Genomic DNA, 18335 nt, shown 5'->3' on the forward strand with positions numbered 1-18335 from the left:
CAACTTGCGCGATAAAAATTATTACGCTAGTAGAGAAATAAAATCCCCGTTGACAGTGAACTTGAGGGACAGACCTTGCCACACTTGTTTATATAAAAATAAAGGTTAATCAAAGCATTATACAATAAGCGTTCGATCGAAGTGAAACGATTGGCTCGCGTTCACGTCTCATTGAGCGATTACTGGATTGACATTAATATACCGGAGTTTTATTGCTCTGGGAAAGATTGTTGTGTCTTGTATCTTGTATACAATTATTTTTCCAACGAGGTCGGTGGCTGTGCTGGGAAGATAAACACCGTCCTCTAATGCGGCGAGACTATTGTTCGATATTTGCACATTGATATTTTATTCTTTCCCTACTTTAATGTAGGTAAAGTGTGCTGAACTCAAATCGGAACTTCCTTTGATCAATCATATTGCTGTATCTAATAAACGAAGATAATCTGTGGTTCTCACGCTGTTTCTTCACTCAGGATGTGTTTATAATGCTTTCCAGATGTTATCAGTTGTTTTTTAAGTTCTCGTTGCAGAGATAACCCATTTATTTAAACTCATTTTAATCAGGTAATCGCCTCGTTCGCAATGGATTTACATTCGCATCAAGTGTATCTGACATGATCGTGTAGAATTTATTTTTATGATCAATAATATTACTAACTCTAAACTGCAAAAAACCGGCCATACCAGATTTCCACTTAGACGCGAAATGGTGCGGGTATAAAAGTTGAAACGGTTTTCGTGGCCTCAATACCTCATATTGCAGTTTTCACGGCTGTCAATTTCTATTGTGCTAGTTTGTATCAAATAAAGATCTAATTTAATGATTTTTTTATTTTATTTCAGATGATGAAACTGACTCGACACCTCTCTCGGAGCACAAGGTAAGATATTGTCTTGGTTTTTGTTTTTGTTGTATCTCGATGTTATTACTTAATTCAGTATTCGGTAATCAAGGTTAGAGCATTGGCCCAGTATTGACTGGAACATGACTGGAAATAAATCATTATCAAAAGATTGAAGGGATATTTGTACCAATATAAAACCTCTCGGCCCGGTGGTCTGTACTCAGTTCTAGAGATAAATGCTCTCTGTGGACCACCAGCGAACGTGAACCAATTGATATTTTAAGATTTTCTTAATGAAAATCATTTTGCTTGTTAATCTCAGCAAATAGATAGGTGTACTCACTGGAATTTTTTGGCTTGAAATTGAAGATTTCGTTAGAATTTATGCATAATATATCTCATTCCAGTTTGTAAACTGTACCTTATACCTGGAAAATTTTGGAATATTCAGTTTTCTTTATGATAGATATTAGGTATCTTTTTTAAAATGAGAATACCGCACAGGAGTTCTAAATGCTCCCAACCGTCTGGAGCCAGTGAGACTATGGCATCCCTAATTGGGGTATGTTGTAAGACTGAAGGTAGTGGGGAGGGAAGGAGATATTCAGATCTGGTCACCAAACATGGCTAAAGTCCTTTAAAGCAACGTTTCAATTCTGTTTCAATCTCAAATGGCGGTCTTACACCAGGCGATCTTACACTCTGGAACGTTCCGCAAGTATAAGCTATAAATTATTTTAAATGATTACATTTTGGAATAATACGAACCAATCAAATAAAATTTTATTTTATTTGACTCACGATTGCTAGTCTAGAGCTTTACCCCTCGACCACGGAAGCCGTCTTTGTAATAAAACCTTAACAACAATACAGCAATCTACTCATTAATTGATGCAAGAAAAAATTAAAATGTTAAGCATTGGCTTCATGAAAATTACGCTAGTTTTATATCTAGAATTCTTTGGTCGACACAGCTCTTTTCAGCTCGCAACAGCTTTTCCATCATAAAACATTTGATATTTTGAGTTTCTTAATTTATTTATCAAAAAAAGTTTAAGAAACTCGGCCCAAACCAGGTAGTGTAACTCCTAGTGATTACATTAAAAAAACTAGGTGTTGCATTTTGCCCGGCGCTTTTTACTACCGTAACGTTACATAAAGTCCATATGTTATATGCGGAAAGGTCAATGTCATGAAATTTGCGAGTCAGTTAATTGAAAGCGCTTCGGGGCATTGAACTGTACTAAACGTTTACTGCTCCGCTTACTTCTAGCGTAAAATATGTTCATTTCATCTAAATATTCTTCATGCTTTAACTTTTATAATGAACATGATTTGAAGTTTACGCTTCACGTAATCCTATACGTTGCAACTGGAACATCTATTGTATATATGTATTATAATACATGATTTACTTTTAGTATTATTTTACTCGAGATATCTCGATGTTTTCTTGAGACTTTGTTCAATTTGTACTTTGAGATAACTGATACCATTTTAATAAATATTTATATAATCGATGCTTAACGACATCTAGATAAAAAGTCAAATAAAGAGTGAATCAATGCAATCTTAATTTGTGATTATGATAACGGGAGTTGTATAAAGATATACGTTTTTTTCATAAATAAATTAAAATAACCAACTTTGTTTACACCATCTCTAAATAGTATAAAACAAAGTCACTCTCCTTATCTGTTTGTTTGTGCCATAGACATATGAATATTAGTAGACCTGCCCTAAGTGATTAAAAGCGTATTATCCCCACTCCCCATACCGGTTCCATTGGAGCCGGCTGTGCTCGCGTATGGCCTCAAGTGAAATTTGAAAACGTGACGTCATCATTCTTGTGCGAACTATGGTCGAGGCATCATCGGTTCATTTTACGAAATAACACGGCAAAATGTTGACTTGTACTATGAAAACTTGTAAAAATAGATGTGAAAAGGAGAATAAACCCAATTGTCGTATTACATACCATATATAAGCATTATTTTACTTTATTTTAAGCATATTCACATCGTATAATATAGATCAGTTTTAGAAACATATACTATCACATCGAGAAACGTCTGGACGCGAAACACAAAGCTGGTTGGTTGCTGGGAAGTAAATTATGAACATTTATAAAAGTGTCTTAACTAAATACTTAAACGAAATATTCGACTCTCAAAATAGAACCGAATTTTTTTGCCGAATTTGGACTTCGCAAATTTGTTCATACCGTGGCGAGTAATTTGCGCTCCCATGTAAAAATGTCTATTCATTCAAAAGCAGATTTTACTTTTAAGAAGTAAATGGTGATATTATAATGCGAGATGCCTATTTACTGTCAGATTGATTTATTGACGAATCACAGTCAGCTTCACTCCCTTCGTTCTTCAACAGTTGATTTTACCCCTCGCCATTATCTTCTCGTCTATTAATTCCTATGTCTGTGGTTTGTGCGCTTGGTTCTTCTAAACTATTCAACGGTGTTTGATAGGGTTTTCACAATCCTTTAGAGAATTTCTTCCGGAAGGTTTATATATGCAATTCATGGATATTATATTTATTGAAAGTAGAGAAAAGTCGAGCAACGGCCGGTACACGTCAGTTGTTTTTTTTAAATAAATTATCAACATGTTTCTAAACCAACTTAACCATCACGCCGTTTCCCGAAGGGGTAGGCACAGACGACGGACCGTCAAACAACACGGTCTTAGAACACACTTTTTGCCTCATTCACATTCATAAATCGTCTCAACCATCATCTTCTATTATTCTGACACCTGACATGGCCCGAATCAAGTATCCGATTCACCCGATCATCCCATGTCTTCCTCGGGCGTCCCGGACTTCTATCATTCACAATTGGGTCATATATTCTCATTACACTTCTTTCGTCGTGCGTTCGCTCTACATGCCCAAACCATCTGATCGTCCTTTTCTTAATCTTACTCATTACGCTTACATCATCATGCATTCTTTGCGGATCTCCACATTCCTCACAAAGTATACTGAAAATTAAGATATTTAAGAATAAACAGAAATATTACAATAAGAGTTATTTGTATCAAAATAATTACATAAAATTATCATAAAATAATTATAAACTTTTATAAAATTAAACTACAGAATCAAGAATTTTTATAAGTAATTCATAACAACGAATCGAGTCGAATTGACAAAATTTCTGACTTTCGTAATGTCATTTAATGCACACCATTACTAAAATATCTGAAATATATTTCATGTAAAATATAAAATTCTTTATTTTCATATTTAAAAAATGTTTGGAAAAGCACGTATCACGTCCAATTGAACTGTAATGGATACCGCCTTCCTTGTTGGGGACCTCATTTGGGATTTTGTGAAGGAAAACACTTCACAACACTTCACAACATTAATTGACGCTTTGATATGAGCTAAATTTATGCTGAGTGTAAGTCTTTCATTAAGTTTTGATTTTAGATATCTAATAATGTACCTAATTACGCAATAATAACACCTGTTGTTTGTAAAGGAAGGATTAAGTTACTAACAGCCGAGGCCTAAATGAATGCATAATCCATCATAAGATAATTAAAGTAGAACGATAGATTCTAAATATTACTGGCATGTGATATATAGATATCCACATCTATATTTGGCTATTATTTCGTAGTTTTAATATGAAATGGGCGTATCTTATCGTGTGTATTGTTTTAGATAATATATCAAAATAATAACTGATTAAATTGGCCACACAGACACGAATTATTAATAAAAGCTTCTCTTGCACATTTTAAATACAGTAGGCAGATTATGCGTTGTAAAAATCACAATTATTGAATGAAAAATAGTCATTATTGCCACGACAGATTTAAGTGACCTTGACAAGAATAATAGTGACATTCATGGTTCGCCAGCGATATTTAGTTAGCCTTGAATCTATGTCACACGGTTCTTGACCACTGACTGGAAATCTTGCGTCAATTATGAACTTAAAAATATGCAATCAAAGTAATCTCATAAAATTAACCACAAAACAAATAAAATTCATCGGGTTTAGAGATCACTTGTTTTGAGTTATTTGTCACTATTACCAATCTTATTTTAGTGGAACTATTTTTTACTTATATTTCAGAAACAATAATTTATGATTTTTATTAATAATTAATTTATGCTATTCTGGATTGAACTAATCTTCATGTAACTTGAATCGTATTAAATTTATTGTAAAAAAAAGTTTAAACGAGTACTTATTATTAGTTATTGTAAAACTAATCTCCGTCTAGATACCTCATCTATTATAAATTATTTTCTGGACCAATATATAGAAGAATAGGGGTAAGTAAGTAAATTCCACCATAATACTCTTTCGAGGTATATAAAGTCGGTTCAAAGTCAAAATGAATCGATTCATGAACGTGAACGAATCATATTTAACGTTGAAATAAATTAATCTATTAACTGAAAAATGGAACTTCGTGCCACTTGTGTACAATGTCACGTAATGTGCTTGGCGCTTACAGATATTGTTTTCAATTACAATTGCACGGCTGATTAGGTGTGTTAACGATAATAACGAAGTATCTAATTCCATTTACTATAATTCACCCACCGTGACTGTTAACTGACTACCGATTTCGTCCGTAAAGGTTGGGCGCTTGTAGGTAATGCCAAACTCAGCAACATCTAAAGAGTAAAACGGTAATGTTAACGTTAATCTTAAATGGTCTAGAATCGGACAAGAGACAAGAGATGCCAATCAAGCCATGGGCGAGAGACAAGCCTTGTTACATCAAACTCCGTCTCACAAACAAAGGTGGATTTGATTGAGGATTTTGAGTTTTACAAATAGTTTCCTGGTCTAGTCTAGCTCGATTGAGTTGATTGACTTGTACCTGTATACCGATAGAACTCGGATAGTAATAATATTGTTTTTCTCGAATCAGTGGACAGGTAATAGCGAGTAATTCAGGTTTTCACGGTGTGATACGGATTACATTGTTGTTCGGACACAACAATGGCCTTTTCGAACAGGCTGTTTAAATTCACGCATAGCATTTTTGCAAATGAGACTCTTAATTCGAGTAATACTGTATAATATTATATTACACTGTCACGTTTGAAAAGGATGATTTGATGATCGGACAATCGATTTTGATTGTACTATTACCCAAGAACAATAGTCACTAAATGACTAATAATGTACGTTCAATTCACTTTAGGTACTTACTAACATACTTTCTTCGCCAGCAACTAGCGAGTAATAACTGTTGAGATAGATAACGTGTCATATATTTAAATATCTTTAAATCTTTCCCAAAGCTTTAAAAAACCCTCTGTTACTTTGTAGTGTAAAGTATAAATGAGAAAGTTAAAATATATTATTATTTATAATTGTCATACTATTTATTTTACACTTAAACTGGATATTTCGTAATAAGTGAATAATATATTCATTACAAGTGGTTTATAAATAACATTGTTTTCATCCCAAAGCGAAATTTAAAAGGTGGATGTCTGTACAATTTTTGTTCTTGATTATTTTATTAAGTAATTTGAAGATTTCTTAGAAATTGAAATAAGCAAAAGAGATATTGTACCCTTTTTTTAGAATTATACACATATTAAATTCCTAATACTTTTCCAGACAGAAAAACCTTAATTAAAAATACACATCGCATTGGTACCTACATGAGTATCGTCTGATAGGCAGATACCTACCGGCCAAAAGCTATGTTGTCCGAGTGTGATAAATAGCTCAGTAAAATGTGGTACCTGTTCCGTGTTTAGTGTGAGGCAACGTTTACTTTTTATTACAGTCGTGCATTTAATAATGTCCGTTCTGGAACTCGAAATTTTATATTTCCAACATGTTTTATGACTTTCAAAGTGGAACAATTAAGTGAAAGCTCCGATAATTAGGTTATGATGGCTTATATATGGCTAAATCTGAAAGTAGATCTCCTCGGCCAGCTTCCCGTCCGAGATCAATAGGGACAGGTTTCCTTTTAAATATTCATGTAACGATCCAGTCAATTTTACCGGAGTCACTGTGAACCAAGTATCGAATGCACCGGCCAGCAATAAATCAGGTAAACGGATGCCTCCGGTCATCATTTTTCTGTAGCTCGTTCAATATAACATTATTTTTTTCGTATATTGATTCGTTTATTCAATGCAAGTTCTGATGTAAGATATCCAAGTACACGTGTCTTATCTACCTCTGTATATTATTCCTCACATTCAAATAAATTGTTATTATTTGCAGAATGGATCGAGAATATCAATATTAGAGGTATCAAAGAGGTTAAAGGGTTTGAAGAATGTCTTTAAAATGTACGCCTTAAAGTTTTAACCTTGTTACCCCTTATCTACGGCGTTGGAATGCGTGCTCTGAAATATTCGCTGGTATTCCAGTTCCCAGCAAAGTGGATATTATATGAACGTTCAAACTGAATGCTTTGTAACGCTTGTGGTCTGCGAATTCTAAAATTAACTGCCAAGTGATATTATGGACAAAATATGCTACATATCTATAAATAAAATCCACCTTATTCACTATTAGACTTGATAGTTTCTCAAATATTGTTTCTGATTTTTATGTCTTGAGCAAGTAGCTATTATATTGATATACTAGATTTAAAGCTCAACCGTAATTAGTGAGATACGTAGTTTTCAGTTCGTGGTTGAGTTGCGTAATATTGTTTATGAAGTAATCAGGCCGAAGATCTGAAGTGGATAATTTATCATCCCCGAATAGTTGATTTATTCCTCTGATACAATTTCGGACCTCACGATCACGATTTAGAACTTTCGTTTTTTCCGTGTAAAAGCGAAGGGATCTCAGGATCTGTGAATGGGTTGGAGTGTCGAACCAAGGCCCATATACGTCGGCGTCTGCCTAATGGCATTCCATCCATGCCGGGTTATTTATGGCCGGCGAGTCCACCTCTTACAATTAATTACTGCTCACCAACTTTGGGTAATGAATACAAAATCTTACATGGTTCTTGAAATGAAGTAATTATGTTGATTCAAAAGCCGACATATGAGAACTTTTTTTAGCGATTGTTTCTCATTTACGTATCCGATATTAATTGCTTTTGTGTGTAGATCACGCGTGTCATAATCTGTTAGTACTCTCATGAAATGGAAGTGTAATTTGCGATGACGATTAATGGTACTCGTAGGTACTACATATAATATTTTCTCACGGTATTTCATTATTAAGTTCTATTATTTAGGTAACCTCTGAAACAGTTTGAAATATGTAGTGTTTTTCAATGGACTGCTTATGTATTAGAAGAATCAAATACATTATAATCGTCTTTGATTAAAGCCATGCCTTGACTTATCCAATCCACCGTACCTACGAGTACTACTTTGTTTGTGAGGATGGTAGGTAGTGTTCTGCTCGCGGGTTAAGTCTATGATACCGGAACCGGTCACGTTTTTGATGATGACTATAATTTGGAGGACCAGTCGAGGTCCGAGCGGTGATTGCTTTTCCTCCGATATCTCCCCCTCCCCTTGCCCTCATTGGCCTCCTTGCATCCCTTCATAGGTCCCCGGGGGTTCTATTATCTATTGGATGCGTCTCACAACCACGTAGGATTGACAGAGCGTAAATACGGTCAACACGGAAAGGGTATAATAAGTGAATCCAATCGAGGAGATCAAAAGGAATGAAACATTGTCAAGATGTTGTGCCGTGCAAGCTACAGGAAGAGTATATTTTTATTTAGTCTTCTATTTCCCTTTGTTCTCGTTTTCCCGATAAGGTCTGCGGCGAGTAGATTGGACGCTATTATCGGGACTAGTGCCCAGCACGTTTTGATAATTCGTTCCCCTTTATTTCTGTTCCTGTGGTATCCTTTTTTACGGCCGAGGTATCCGACCAGGGCATGGGGTCTAAATTCCGGGTCATACCTTTTTGTTCTTGCGTCGCTACACGTTCGTTTAACGATTTGATATGCCTTCAATGGAACGGAATATTCCCAGGTCAGTTTACCGGCGAGTCCTTTCGATGCCTTTGTCGGCCATTCCGAGGGTAAATGTGTTAACAGCTCATTTTAATTATTATTAATAGCTATTAAAAAGCCAAATTTTTAAAATATTTTATCCATGTTCACATTCCAAATGTTATAAGACTGAAAAGCTTTGCCTCTAAAACATTATCTTCTTCAAAAGACTGACAGACATACCTACATAGATTCAAGAGCTTATATTAAATATTCATTCGCAATCCTTCAGCGTAAAGTAACGGGGGAGCTTAATCTCTGTTAAATTACTTTGTAACTTAAACTTTTCTACTAATATAGATGAGTTGATGTTTAAAAACAATAGAATGGGTGTAATTATATCAGTTTATAACAGATCAGTGATCAGCGACAATAGATGTCTGTGTGTGTAACCCCTGCAATGAGTGAGATAAGCCGCTATGCCCGTGTTTGTGTGTTCAGTGACAGTGACCCCGGACTTCCGGTATTTAGATGGTTAGGGAGGCCCGTAGCCTGTGACGGGAGGGTGGGCGGGGGCTGTCACAACCACTGGGGGTTCACGGATGGCTTCCTCCAGATCGGGGATGACACCCGTCCTGCTCAGTTTGAATAACTTCATAATTTTGTATGATCTACATTATATTGAATCATAACTCTAACCTAGTTAGGCCCCACGAGTCTAATATGTCTTAAGAAACTGTAGTAGTTACTGAGGTAATACTATAATGGTTTATTTTCGCAAAAGATGTGGTTTGTACCTCTGTCTAAGGTGTATTTACAAAATTACGGTATAGAATCTTTCTTATTCATAGATCGACTGGATCTGGGGTGAATCTGCCTCCAGCAGAAGATTTTCTGTAACAATAGTATGACGTATATTATAATGAGCTGTTGTTTTCTCCTTTACATAAACAATATTCCAGCATTCCATTGAATTGGGTGATTGTATGTCTGGCTAAGGTAGTAATTAAATCGTGTGGGCTGATATTTCTCACACTTTATTTCCTTCTGAACACAATAAACCGTCGCAGTTGGCTACTTCCGATGTTTTATGAAGCCTGGTTTGTTCGTCATATCTTTTCATTTCACATCAAAGGGGTTCAACTCCATTAAATTTGTAAGTCAAATGAAGCTATCTTTGCCGTGATGCATGGAGGGAACGTAGATTCTTATGTACGACCGGTGCACAAAGAACTCTCCTTTTAAGGGATATTATTATCTGACTGAACAAACATCCTCGAGCTTATTATATTTAATACATTCTTTATTTAAGACGTATATCCTTTCTTTTCATTTTGATTGATGTATCTTATAATGACACAGTACACAGTGCATTAAATCTCTCTCTCAGTCTCTGAATTTCTTAGTAACGAATTATTCGGACCGTCTGTGATTTTTAAATATACTGTGATTAAAAAAATATTATTATTATAAAATTTTTACCCGTCACAGGTGACATCTATATAATATAGATATATAAAAATATACGCGTATTCGAATGCAACGTTGTATCCAAAATTTCAAAGGAATCGCTGAAGAACTATCGGAGATTTAAGATTTTGAACAAACGAACATTAACATTTTATCTAATAAAAATTATTTAATTTAATAAAATAAAATAAAATACTTTTTGTTTTAAAACCACGAGTTTTTAATAATTTTTATAACCGTTCGGTTTCGCTTTACTCAGGCATCTTCAGGGTACAAATTATTACTAGACAAGAAGTACAAAGTGTGAGCTTATATATAAAAAAAAATTGAGTAAAGCGAAAAAGATGCTTGAGTAAAGCGAAACCGGTCGGTTATAAAAATTATTAAACACTCGTGGTTTTAAAACAAAAAGTATTTTATTATTAACATTTTAATTTATATAGAAATCGATGCATTTCATTTCAAATTGTCATATGTAGGTAATATAATTTTTTAGTTTCGGTAAGGTGCTCTGGTATTTATGAAGACTGTTATTATTGTGCGGTTTTTGATTCATTATTTATGAAATAATTATTTTTTTCTTTGCATTGGTTTTTACACTATTTTTTACTACACTTATTTTTTACACTATTTTGGAAATAGTGAACATTGGATATCATAAAGTCTGCTTTACGATTCAGGTAATTTGTACACATTTACCACATTAATATGTTCAACTCGAATGAATTCGGTGTAACATTGTCTACTGTTGTAAAAGTAGAAGTTTCTTTAGTAATGAACATGTCCGTTGGTTGATTGGTTCCCCACACAATATGATTGCCAAATTATAAAATAACGGTATACCTACTTTTAATTCAAACGTGTTGGAAAGCACTGCGCTGTAATGCGGTGAGGTGAACAAAGCTGTCAGTAGATAGGTACTTACACTTCTTACGAGTAGGTAGGTAGAAGGATACGAATAACATAATCCATTTTTATTTCGATCAGTTTTTTAAAACGGGATTGTCATTATCTTCTATTGTAACTCGAACATTAAAATTACCACATAGAAGGCTGGAAGCGTGGATGTTTTTTTACGGTGATAATATAGGTTAGTTTACATCTTGTGAAATTAGACTAGGTACTATATTATATGAATTACAGAAAGAGAATTCGGAGCGAAACTAGAAACTCGGCTCTTCAGAAAGTCGATTTAAACGCCTTATTTTCAGAACTAGCCTAAATTACTTAAAATATTAGTACCTTCATTCAGGAATACATTAATTTATATTTTATTTTATTTTTGCACAAATCCGCAGAAGATCCAAACGTTTCACAGCCAAAATAAATAATTTTGTTACCGATGATCGTTTATTTCATAAAACTATAGATGTATTGTTTTAAAATGTTTTTGTAGTTTTCAGTTATTTTCTAGGTATGTGTCCGTGTTGGACTAAAAAATAACCTGACAAGATTTTAAAATCTCCTACTACCGCCACTGCAAGCGGAAAATGTTGTTTGTGTCGTGATGGAGGTCGTCATTAGTTAAATTATGGAGGAAACTTAGTAAGTACGTATTCAAAGTACGTAATGCTCTAAAAGTAATAATTCAACCCGTTCACCAAACCACACCTTCACATGAAAATTGCATTTTTCCGAGTTATTTTATTACAGCTTTTACTTTTTTGCTCAATAATAATTTATAACTCCATTTGCGAATTTTCGTGTGAAATGATATGAACGATGTAATGAAATACCTATAATTTTATGGTGAAATACCCTCGCACTTACCGAGCCGCGTCTGCATATCATGCAATGGCTCAACAGTGAACATGCAAATGAATGCACAAATATTTATTGGTTGTGTCTGTTGACGGTCGGCTATTGACTGTTGACTGCCTACTGTTTTGATGGTTCATTCCCTCTTGAATGGATGCTCTCGCTGATTGAGCGTGGGCGAGGTCTGAACGTTCGGAAGGGAACAATTGTATAAAGTTTTAAATTAGCCCAGTTATGTCAATATGAAAATGACTGTTCGTAGACAATTCTTATAAAGTTTGCTGATATTTTTACCTTAATATTTAATTATATGTTTTTGTACTCTCTGGTAATTAGGTAGTACCCGGCTTTTCCGAGTTTCAAAACACTTTTTTCTAACTAACTTATGTTATCGTATTGAACATTGAGAAATATGGAATGATAATAAGTTATTTCCAAACGAAAAATTTTGTCCAAATTTGGGTGTTTTTCTTCTTCAAATATCACACTAAAGATTTTCTGCTAAAAACAATACCTAAATAATTATAATAAATATTTTTTAAAGCTGTAAACTGACATGTTTTTTAGATCAGATGCACGAGCCAGATTGTCTACTAGTGCGAAAATTATGTACAGTAAATTCAACATTCCAGTCCAATTTAAATGGGACCATAAACTACATAGAGCGTTCAATGTTTTATGAAAATTTTGCTCGCAAATATAATGCCTTCAATAATATGTACAACGGAAATAGTGAACATTTTATAAAGCAGGAATAAAGTTATAATTTCCCTCTGCCAGATGGTGTAAAAATTGTATAGCAAAAAAAATTAAACGTTGTCATAACCACACGTGATTGCCTAATAATATTATCTCTTTTCTAAATATTATTGATAATTTTGCTATGCGAGATTGTCACCGTTTAGTTTTTCATTATTATTATTTATAGAATTTCTTTTCATTGTTTATGCAACGTATTACTTGAAGTGTCTACAACTACTTTAAATCCCCTTAACTCAACAAATATTTTATTGGAAATTATTTGATCACACTATCCATACTTATAGATGCTAACTCCTCCATAAAAATGAACGGAAAATTATTATTAGTGCCAAAATTATTGAATTAACCCGACGTCTGAATTAGTCTTGCGTTTGATAAATACGGCTTGTTTGATTTGATAACACATAGATTTATATAGGTATCTGATTATTAGCTTATTTTCGTAACTTTTACTTCAATGAAATCGAATTCCTCAGTTTTTTTTGCAACGTTATGTATTTTTCTTTTGTAACAGTTGGCAAACAATCTGATTTAAAATTGTGTTGTAATTAAATCACTATCCATATAATAACTTTAACAACACGATTTTGATATATGTTTTATTATTATAATTGCCCAAAAAGATTAAACTGCTTGATAATCGTTAAAAACTGTTAGTTCAACTAACCAAATGGGCATTTTTTTATTGTTATTGCCGAAGTATTGCTATGTATGAGAAAATAATTCGTGTTTCGTGGGTACCTACTTACATACTAGTTTTTTTCGTACAAATGTGTTTCGTACATTTGTAACCTTGCTTTATGATTAATTAATACTATTTTTTAAATTTTATTTTAGTTTATTAGGGAAAATTTTATCATTTTTTTATAAAGATACATAATTTATTGAAATAATTACATGTTACATGATTGAATGAACCAGTAAAATTTCCGCATAAAATTCGTATTATTTACAGAAAAACGTAAAATGAAGTTGAAAAAAAAACACAGATTTAAAGTTTGGAAACAGATAATGTAAAATTAAACTAAGCACATTTTAAATTTAACAATTTATTTTTCCAATGTACATCAGCATTTTAAAAGATATTATTTTATTTTGTACACGTTCTTCTGAAAAATGTATGTTGTGTGTAGTTAGTTTTGAGTGTGGGATGTGGAATAGTTTGTTTTATTATAAAATTCAAATAAAAAAAACTGGGTTGTTCGTGGTTATGCCAAACATTTTGCTTGTTTTTTTTGAGAATCCACAGGCAAATCTGTTAAAATCGTAAAAAAATAAGTTATTCAAATATCCCGATGTGTTCTGAATACTATGATTTTAATGCGTTCACCTTTTGCCGACGCTCGCATAAAAAGTGGTTCCACATTATTTAATATATTTATGCAAAGCACACTCACCTTTCGATGCCGCACTATAAAATAATATACGACCATTTTGCCGTTTTACGTCGTGGTATTTTAAAGAATCTATGAAATTTTTTTTTTATTTTTTTTTATTAATAATTTTCTTTTGTTACATGCATAAAAATATAATTACAAAAATCAAGTATTACAAAAACAAGTATTACATTATTAAAATTATTATAGTATTACAAAAAGCATTTCATTCACAGGTAAAGAAGGTACTATAAAAAATAAAAAAAGGTAGCTTTAAGATAAGAAAAATAAAATTTTATTTATTTATTTATTAATCTTAAGTTAGCTCACATCTTCGTGTGTGCTAATAGTTTTATAAACATATAAACATGTACATTGTTTGGCAAACATAATCTTTCTTTAAATATTTCAATAAAGTCACAAAAAAAAAAAAAAAACATTAATAATTGAGATAGACATATTTTCTTAATTCATTTTTGAACTTATTAATATTTTCTATCACAGCAATTTCCTTCGGGATTTTGTTATAGAGTTGAACGGCCTGGTACATCAGAGATTTTTGGGTGCTTGTTTTTTTTCTTGTTGGCAATCTAATTTGCTTAGAATTTCTCGTCCCGTGTCCGTGTATCTCGTTATTGTAATTTATTTTTCTTTTCAGTTCCTTAGACATCATCCCTAATTTAATTTTATGTATACAAATAAGTACATTCAAATACACAGTTTGCTTCACCGTCAAAATATTCAGCTCCTTTAACATGTCTCTTATCCGTGTGTATATGTTGCGCTTAAGTATTATTCGCATTGCTTTATTTTGCAGTATTTGCATTTTTTTCATTTTCTCTTTATTGCAGAGAAAAAGAATACTTGAACAGTAATTAAAGTGTGGTGATATAATTGTATTGTATATTATCTGGCATGTTTCTTTATTTACTTTGTTTCTGATTCTACCAAGAAATGATATTTTTTTTGCAATTTTTTTAATTGTATAGTCTGCATTTTTTGAGAAGTTCAATTTTGAGTCTATAATAACACCTAGATATTTAATTTCTTCCACTTTTTTTATGATTTCTCCATTTATAGAAACCTTTGGATCCTCATGCGTATTTGTTCTGCTTATATGCATGTATTTTGTCTTATTTACATTTAGTTTTAATTTATTTAGTTTGAGCCATTTTGACAATGTTTCTAAGTCACTATTTATCTTTTTGATTGCTTTCTCATAATTATCTTCTGCAATATAAATTAGTGCGTCGTCTGCAAACAGTCTTATTTTGCAATGTTTTAATATTTTTACCATATCATTTATGTAGAGTATAAACAATATCGGACCCAATTCAGATCCTTGCGGTACACCCAGCTTATTTTCAATCGGATTTGATATATTGTTTCTTATCTTTGTTGTTTGTTGTCTGTTGCTTAAGTAGTTTTTAAACCATTCCAGTTCTTTCCCTTTTATTCCATATTTTTTTAATTTTTTAATAACTCTTTTTCTATCTATTGTTTCAAAAGCTCTCTGAAAATCTAAAAACACCGCAACAATATGCAAGTTTTTATCTATATCTTCCTTCCAATCATCAATTACTAAATTTAACGCTGTTTCACATGAATTATTGTTCCTAAATCCAGATTGTTCGTCACAAAGGATGCTATTATTTTCCAAGTATTCTTCAAGTTGAGATTTAATTATGTATTCCATCACTTGCTCATATTTTGGTAACATATTTACAGGTCGAAAGTCTTCACATTTTTTTGTGTTCGAAATCTTTGGAATCGGTATCACCATAGACGTTTTCCATGATTCAGGAAACTTCCCTGTTTCTAACGATTCGTTTATTAAACTAAGAAACTCTTCTCCTATTACAGGTAATGCATGTTCTAATATTTGAATAGTGATCCAATTAAAAAAATGATACAATTAAATAAAAAATATAATAGAATAGTATGCATATATACCAAAAAAAATCCCACATAGGCATCGCCAGTTCGTGGGTATACTCATTTTGTTTAGTGCAGTTTATAAAACAAATAATTCCGTTTTTACAAAATTATAATTAAGAAGAAAAGGTTAAAAAATAGAAAAATTAAGGATTTGTAAATTTACAAAAGGTAGGATGTTATAGTAGGTAAGTATTTGTGTCAATGGTAGTGATAAACAATATGACCGGTTGAAGAAACGATACAGAGTTCAAATAAAATTGTCAATGTCCTTTAATATAAGTGAATCAGATACTCGAGTCGGGCCATGTCAAGAGTCAGAATAATAGAAGAGTGTGTATGAGGCGATGTACGAATGTGAATGAGGCAAGAAGTGTGTGCCAAGAACGAGTTGTTTGGCTGTCCGTCCTCTCTCCCTACCCCTGCGGGGAACCGCGTGATGGTTAGTTAGTTAATTACATAATTAAATGTAATGTTTTAGTGTGTATGTATGTATTTATCTATGCTGTGTCCTGTCGGCACAGTGCACACCACTTCATAATAATGGAAGATTAATTTTATCTTTGTGGGCATGTAAAATTTTCACGACCTTAATTGACATACATAACATTCATTACTCACATGATTTTCCAGTTTTTTTAATAGTATCTACAATAAAAATTAAGGATTTAATATGTTCAATTAGTATGTGAACATATAACGCAATATCCTAGATATCGGTTATAATCATCAATTTCCATGTAAAATGCATGTAGGTATATTGTGCAAAATTATATTATTTGAAGATTGTGTTTGAACTGAGATTGCTTTGTAAGACACGTAAGTATGTTTTTAATACTGTTTTTTGAAAGAATATAACAATATTGCTCAATGGTCCTTAAATATTAGCTTTATTTAGTGTAATTGGAAAACTTCTTCCCTGTTGTCAATTCAAAGAAAAAATATTTTTCTATACATGCTGATTGTTTGAAAAAAAAAACATTATTTATTTTAATTTTTTTGTTTTGCTATTTTTTATCTTATCTTTCAAGTGCATAAAAATACACAAGCAGTATTAACAGTATCGACATTTTGTCCGACATTCCTTCCTCGCAGAATCTTTAATTTTGCACCGAACGAATTTCGTACCAGTCCATCTTGTATGTTCTAATGTTTAATTGAGTTCATCGATCCTCGTCTCCCAGTGGTAACATTTGATGACCATCATAGTATAAGTGAAGATATTTGCATAACACGTTGTCCCCCATAATATCACATTATAGTATTAGATCTAAGCGATTGGACGCCTGCAGTTAAAACCATATATATATATTTACACCGATCTAGATTAATCATTTGCATTTGGAGCAAGTTTACAAAAAAAAATCGGCAACTCTTATGATGGTGGCTATTTCAGCGATTTTGGTACATTATTCGTCGAGTTATAACTGGTTATTTAAAATTCTTCCAGTAATGTATTCGTACTAAGCATTGTGTTTTGAATTAATAATTATTCATTTTGTAGAAGTCGTTGGAGAATTTTAGCACCCCATTATTATTTGTTTTTGGTACTGTTTTCACTTATGTAATAATGTTTTATTCTTATCTGTTTTATTCTTATGTAATTATGACCTAGTACCTACATCTTATAAATGTACCCAGATACAACATGACAGCTGCACAATATCGTTACGAATACCCAGGCCTGGCCCAAAGTTGTTTAACGATTTACCCGATGTAATAAAAAGTAGAAAAGTCGAAGCTATTCCAAACTAAAAAAACTAATGTTACATTTTTATCCAAAACCAACAGACTGATGATATTTTGCCTATGATTTACTATGTAGTAAGTATTCTAGTTGCTATTTTCTATGTATTTTCATTTACTGTCCAATATTTTATAATTTTTAATATTTTAGATACTTTGATATGATTTGAGATTTGTTCGGCCATATTTTAGTGATTTATTTTTAGGGTTTTATGCTGTGCTACCTCCTTCTTTATAAAACGTCTGTCCTAATGATGGTCAATTTAGGGTATTATGCTGTGCTACCTCCTTCTTTATAAAACGTCTGTCCTAATGATGGTCAATTTAGGGTATTATGCTGTGCTACCTCCTTCTTTATAAAACGTCTGTCCTAATGATGGTCAATTTAGGGTATTATGCTGTGCTACCTCCTTCTTTATAAAACGTCTGTCCTAATGATGGTCAATTTAGGGTATTATGCTGTGCTACCTCCTTCTTTATAAAACGTCTGTCCTAATGATGGTCAA

The 18335-nt window shown here is 32.6% G+C and overlaps 1 protein-coding gene across 1 annotated transcript in view; it reads left to right on the top strand.

Annotated features, from left to right (window-relative positions):
• Positions 1-18335, top strand: part of LOC149424507 (protein spire-like) — a 161971-nt gene that overhangs the window by 47264 nt on the left and 96372 nt on the right. The window contains exon 2 of the mRNA XM_089631070.1: positions 847-884. Within this exon, the coding sequence (XP_089487196.1) occupies positions 847-884 (38 nt within the window). The remainder of the gene's footprint in view (positions 1-846; positions 885-18335) is intronic.

Source organism: Hesperophylax consimilis, chromosome 4 (genome assembly GCF_061612785.1).
Source record: "Hesperophylax consimilis isolate HC1 chromosome 4, BYU_Hcon_1.0, whole genome shotgun sequence".
NCBI classification, from domain to species: domain Eukaryota; kingdom Metazoa; phylum Arthropoda; class Insecta; order Trichoptera; family Limnephilidae; genus Hesperophylax; species Hesperophylax consimilis.